This window comes from Oncorhynchus mykiss, chromosome 1 (genome assembly GCF_057628025.1).
Source record: "Oncorhynchus mykiss isolate SJ-2025 chromosome 1, ASM5762802v1, whole genome shotgun sequence".
Lineage (NCBI taxonomy): Eukaryota > Metazoa > Chordata > Actinopteri > Salmoniformes > Salmonidae > Oncorhynchus > Oncorhynchus mykiss.
In genome coordinates, this window is record NC_143022.1 from 15538033 (window position 1) to 15544648 (window position 6616).

Consider the following 6616-nt stretch of genomic DNA (forward strand, 5'->3'; position numbering starts at 1 on the left):
CAGGGAAAAGGCTCGTAATGTAGTCTGGTAGATCAGGCAATAGGTAGATAACAGGCAAAAAGGCATCAGTAGTGAGGCAGGCAAAAACTATCATACACGGGAGGATTAAATCACAAGGGAACAACTGCGCTATGAAAGACGTGTCACAAAACAAACAATACCTCACAGTGATGGGGTGCAAAGAACTGAACTAAATAGTGTGATATAATGACATACAGGTGTGTGAACAGGTGATCAGAATTCAGGTGATTGGGATCTGGCGAGTGATCTGCGTTCAGGGGATCTAGGTGTTTGAGAGTGTGAGCTGGAAAGTGGGCTGGAAAGTGAGCTGTGTTCAGGGGATCTAGGTGTTTGAGGGTGTGAGTTGGAAAGTGAGCTGGAAAGTGAGCTGTGTTCAGGGGATCTACGTGTTTGAGGGTGTGAGTTGGAAGCAGACCCACACACGTCATCTCTAGCTGACACCTTTGCTAACAGGTATTGTGTCAATTTATAACTTGCAAAAGACAATTCAAAGTATTTTCCGTTTAAAGAAATATAGCCAATTTATTCATTACTATCTTTAGCTAACATTAGATAGTTAATCCAGAGATTCTTCCATTTGCCTTAATTCGGCAGTCTCGTCCAGATCATCATGCCATTTTTAGTTCTTTATTATAGTCACATTAGCAGCTAAGTAGCATTTCATTTTTGGGGGTAAATACATTGAGTAAAGTCACCTTGTCCTTGAGAGATTTACACTTTTATGTGCAAATCTGAGCCCACTAAGGCCGGTTTTTCCTCAATAATTTTGCCCAACTAAGGGCAGCAGTAGCCTTCATGATTCACCATGTCTTCATTTGATTTAGTGCCGTATGTTGACTTGTGTCTTTTGTTAGTCTGTGGGTTTAAGGTTGTTGGGTTGTTATTCATGGGGTACAGGCGTTGCGTCCCACTACAAGGCCAGCCTGCCCCTTCCCCCAGCCTGGCCTGTGCCTTCTTTCCAGAGGGTTGTGCGTTGTGTTGTCATTGAGGTCAGGCCCCTGCTGAACAGATGTTAGAGAGAGAGGTTGCCAAGCGCCTGTGGTGCTGCTGCTGTTGCTTCCCCTGCACCAAGTCCTTCCAACTGTGTTTTCTCTCTCTCTCTCTCTCTCTCTCTCTCTCTCTCTCTCTCTCTCTCTCTCTCTCTCTCTCTCTCTCTCTCTCTCTCTCTCTCTCTCTCTCTCTCTCTCTCTCTCTCTCTCTCTCTCTCTCTCTCTCTCTTTGCAATAAAATATTAGTTCTTAAAAAGCCAGTTTCTCATTTCCACCACATAAACTCAGCAAAAAAAGAAATGTCCTCTCACTGTCAACTGGGTTTATTTTCAGCAAATTTAACGTGTAAATATTTGTATGAACATTCAACAACTGAGCCAAACTGAGCAAGTTCCACAGACATGTGACTAACAGAAAATGGAATAATGTGTCCCTGAACAAAAGGGGCGGGGTCAAAATCAAAAGTAACAGACAGTATCTGGTGTGGCCACCAGCTGCATTAAGTACTGCAGTGGATCTCCTCCTCATGGACCTCCAGATTTGCCAGTTCTTGCTGTAAGATGTTACCCCACTCTTCCACCAAGGCACCTGCAAGTTCCCGGACATTTCTGGGAGGAATGGCCCTAGCCCTCACCTTCCGATCCAACAGGTCCAAGACGTGCTCAATGGAATTGAGATCCGGGCTCTTCGCTGGCCATGGCAGAACACTGACATTCCTGTCTTTCAGGAAATCACACACAGAATGAGCAGTATGGCTGGTGGCATTGTCGTGCTGGAGGGTCATGTCAGGATGAGCCTGAGGGAAGGGTACCACATGAGGGAGGAGGATGTCTCCCCTGTAACGTTTTGAGACAAAACCGTGACTCGTCAGTGAAGAGCACTTTTTTTGCCAATCCTGTCTGGTCCAGCGATGGTGGGTTTGTGCCCATAGGGGACGTTGCTGCCAGTGATGTCTATCTGGTGAGAACCTGCCTTACAACAGGCCTACAAGCCCTCAGTCCAGCCTCTCTCAGCCTATTGCAGATCGTCTGAGCACTAATGGGGGGATTGTGCATTCCTGGTGTAACTCGGGCAGTTGTGGTTGCCATCCTGTACCTGTCTCGCAGTTGTGATGTTTGGCTGTACCGATCCTGTGCAGGTGTTGTTACACATGGTCTGCCACTGCAAGGACGATAGGCTGTCCGTCCTGTCTCCCTGTATCGCTGTCTTAGGCGTCTCACAGTACGGACATTGTAATTTATTGCCCTGGCCACACCTGCAGTCCTCATGCCTCCTTGCAGCATGCCTAAGGCACGTTCATGCAGATGAGCAGGGACCCCGGGCATCTTTCTTTGATGTTTTTCAGTGTCAGTAGAAAGGCCTCTTTAGTGTCCTAAGTTTTCATAACTGTGACCTTAATTGCCTACCGTCTGTAAGCTGTTAGTGTCTTAACGACTGTTCCACAGGTGCATCTTCATACATTGTTTATGGTTCATTGAACAAGCATGGGAAACAGTGTTTAAACACTTTACAATTAAGATCTGTGAAGTTATTTGGATTTCAACAAATTATCTTTGAAAGACAGGGTCCTGAAAAAATGGTGTTTCTTTTTTTGCTGCGTTTATTTTTTTTTAATTGTAGAAATTACTTCAATGTGACTCAAACGGAGGTACAGATAATCTCACCTTGCTAATGTATTGGCACGCTGCCACCGAAATCCCACCAAACTGTCCTCCCATTCACCCTCTCCCACCGCTCTCCCTGACTCCTCCCCTCTTGGCCCCTATCTGCAGGAATGAGGATCATGTACATGCAGGATGACATGGAAAACCTGAAGGACTCATTCACCATGCAGCTGACAGATGGCTGCCACACAGTCCAGGGGACAGCGAAGATCATCGTCCTACCAGTCAATGATGAAAAACCCCGGCTGCTGAAGTAAGGATAGGAAGGACTCTCTGGGAGGAACAGTCTGAGCCAAGAAGGAGAGGATGGGGGGATCAGGACAGAAAGGGGACAGAACGGGGGGAGGGTGGGGGAGGAATGGGGTCAACAGATACAACCCATACAGCACATGTGGCGGGTGCAGGGTCGGGATACGTGAGTGTGGACAGGGGGAGGGTGGGGGAGGAATGGAGTGCAGGGTCGGGATAAGTGAGTGTGGACAGGGGGAGAGGAGATAAATCTGTCCTCCTCGAATGAGTGACTGGGAATCAAGTTACATCCTTGACTAGGTCCTCCTCTGTCCTCCTGTTTTTCCTCCTTAGATCAGGAGGGGTTTTTGAGTCAGTGCGTTGGCACTGGTTGCAGTCCATCAAGGCCACATAGGCAGAAGTAATGTGGCTTTTTGGCAGACTCCCGCTTCCTTGTTTGCGGGGCCCTGGTGGATGGCTCTGACAAATCTCTCCTGCTCGCCTGCCTGTTATTCCATGCCAGGCAGCAGGGGGAAGGAAGGGATCTGGTGTTTGTTTACGTGTGTTCAGGATGAGGACTCTTCTGAGCGTGCTAGGCTAGGTTAAGTGCATGCTAGGCCTCTGTGGTCCTTTCTGCATGTGTCTCTCTGTGGCCCCCAGTGTTTGCCCTACTGTATCTCTGGGCTGGGGCCCCTCAGTTGACTGGTGCTAGTCGGTACTGCTTGAAGGGAGCTGTATGTGAGTTGGAACTGGTACCCAATGTCTCTGTGGCCCTCAGTGTCTTTGCTGGTGATTGTACTCTCTCTAATAATGTCTCCCTCTCTCTTTCTCTCTCTTAGTCCCTAGTATGTTTATTTCTGTGTCTCTATGGTCCTGACCATCTCTTGTATCCTCTGTCAGGAATGCAGGTGTAGAGGTGGACTGGATGGACAGGAAGGTGATCTCCAGTGTGGTGTGGAGGCGAAGACCTGGACACTCGTCCCAGTCAGATCTACTATATCCTCAACGCTGGGCCCAGGTTTGGGAAACTGCAGCTCAAGATGCAAAGCACGGCACCTTCTTCAAATGACACTGAGAATCAACTTATTTAACATGTTGTCCCCAGATACACCCAGCTAGCACACAACGTTCTGAGAACCATATATGTTTCTTAGAGCTTGGTGAGAGCGTGGTTGTCCTATGGTTATTTTGCATACAACCTTCCCACAACTTTCCTCATGGTTTTAATTAAAGTCATGTTCTCAAATTGTTCAGAGAACTTTAAGAAACAACGTTCTTCTGTGGGAACATTACACACAAGTTCCCATGTGGTTCTATTTAATGTTATATTTTTACTACATTCTGGCAACGTTCTCAAAAATGTTGTGACTTAAGCAATGTTGTCAGAACGTATGGTTCTCTTATGTCAGTTCTTGGCAATATTCGGGGAATGTAAAAAAAAAAAGAAAAGAAAGAAGGAATTCATCGAACCAGAGTAAAACAAACCTAAATATGAAACGTTCCCAGAACAGGCAAAACTTTCTGTTTTACCGGTCAGGAAACATATGTCTTCGTTCTCACAACCAATGTGAAGCCAAAAACATAAGTTCCTACAAAAAAAGTTCCCACAACTTCCAAGGAACCAAATGTGCTAGATGGGTATGTCACCCACCTGTGCTACTCCTGTCCACCTGTCAAAGCAACATTTTAGTGTGTGTGTGTGTATCTATCTGCAGGTACTTTAGCAATCACAACGCCAATCAACATACAGTAGTTATTACTTGCAGTTACCAGCGAAAGAAAAGGTAAATAAAGGAATGCATATTCAGTCTGTCATGTACTGTCATGTTGTGTCTTGTCTCTGTCCTTTCCCTTCACCCTGTCTCCCTCTGCTGGTCGTTGTTAGGTTACCTTTTCTCCCCCGCTTTCCCCCAGCTGTTCCTTGTCTCCTCTGACTACCCATTCACCCCGTTTCCCACCTGTTCCCTTTTTCCCTCTGATTAGGTCCCTATATCTCTCTCTGTTTCTGTTCCTGTCCTTGTCGGATTCTTGTTTGTTGTGTTTCATGCCTGAGCCAGACTATCGTCATGTTTGCTGTAACCTTGTCCTGTCCTGTCGGAATCTGCCGGTCTATCTGAGCCTACCTATGTTTGGTTATTAAAGAAGCTCTGTTTAAGTTAGTTCGCTTTTGGGTCCTCATTCACTCACCATAACAGAAGAATCCGACCAAGAATGGACCCAGCGACTTCGGATCCTCTCCACTCAGCCGTCGGGATCCAGGGAGCGATGCTAGGCAGACACGAGCAGGAAGTGTCTGCTGCTCGACATGCCGTTGAGACCCTGGCCACCCAAGTCTCCAACCTCACAGAACAGGTTCACCATCTCCGCCTCGATCCACCGGCCACTTCCAGGGCTTTCGAATCTCCGGAGCCCAGAATCAATAACCCGCCGTGTTACTCTGGGGAGCCCACTGAATGCCGCTCGTTCCTCACCCAGTGTGATATTGTGTTTTCTCTCCAGCCCAACACTTACTCCAGGAGCACTGCTCGTGTCGCCTACGTCATATCTCTCCTTATTGGACGGGCTCGTGAGTGGGGCACGGCAATCTGGGAGGCAAGGGCTGAGTGTACTAACCAGTATCAGGACTTTAAGGAGGAGATGATACGGGTTTTTGATCGATCTGTTTTTGGGGAGGAGGCTTCCAGGGCCCTGTCTTCCCTATGTCAAGGCAATCGATCCATAACAGACTACTCTGTTGAGTTTCGCACTCTTGCTGTCTCCAGTGGCTGGAACGAGCCGGCCTTGCTCGCTCGTCTTCTGGAGGGTTTCCGCGCAGAGGTAAAGGATGAGATTCTCTCCCGGGAGGTTCCTTCCAGCGTGGATTCCTTGATTGAACTCGCTATTCGCATTGAGCGACGGGTTGATCTTCGTCACCGAGCTCGTGGAAAGGAGCTCGCGCTCTCCGTCGCCTCCCTCTCCGCATCACTACCATCTTCCTCTGCCGGCTCGGGTGCTGAGCCCATGCAGCTGGGAGGTATCCGCATCTCGACTAAGGAGAGGGAACGGAGAATCACCAACCGCCTCTGTCTCTATTGCGGTTCCGCTGGTCATTTTGTCACTTCATGTCCAGTAAAAGGCCAGAGCTCGTCAGTAAGCGGAGGGCTACTGGTGAGCGCTACTACTCCTGTCTCTCCTTCAAGATCCTGCACTACCTTGTCGGTCCATCTACGCTGGACCGGTTCGTCAGCTTCCTGCAGTGCCTTAATAGACTCTGGGGCGGAGGGCTGTTTTATGGACGAGACCTGGGCTCGGGAACATGACATTCCTCTCAGACAGTTAAAGGAGCCCACGGCCTTGTTCGCCCTGGATGGTAGTCCTCTCCCCAGGATTCAGCGTGAGACGCTACCTTTAACCCTCACTGTTTCTGGTAATCATAGTGAAACCATTTCTTTTTTAATTTTTCGTTCACCTTTTACACCTGTTGTTTTGGGCCATCCCTGGCTAGTTTGTCATAATCCTTCCATTAATTGGTCTAGTAATTCTATCCTCTCCTGGAACGTCTCTTGTCATGTGAAATGTTTAATGTCTGCTATCCCTCCTGTTTCCTCTGTCTCTTCTTCACAGGAGGAGCCTGGTGATTTGACAGGGGTGCCGGAGGAATATCACGATCTGCGCACGGTGTTCAGTCGGTCCAGGGCCACCTCTCTTCCTCCACACCGGTCGTATGATTGTAGT

At 48.2% G+C, this 6616-nt stretch overlaps 1 protein-coding gene across 1 annotated transcript; it reads left to right on the forward strand.

Annotated features, from left to right (window-relative positions):
- The first annotated feature begins 239 nt into the window (after positions 1-239).
- On the forward strand, positions 240-5061 carry LOC110508285 (FRAS1-related extracellular matrix protein 1-like). Its single transcript, XM_021589094.3, has 3 exons — positions 240-474; positions 2783-2927; positions 3803-5061. Exons 2-3 carry the CDS (start codon positions 2785-2787, stop codon positions 3969-3971), a joined length of 312 nt encoding a protein of 103 aa, XP_021444769.2. The 5' UTR covers positions 240-474; positions 2783-2784; the 3' UTR covers positions 3972-5061.
- Positions 5062-6616: the final 1555 nt, after the last annotated feature.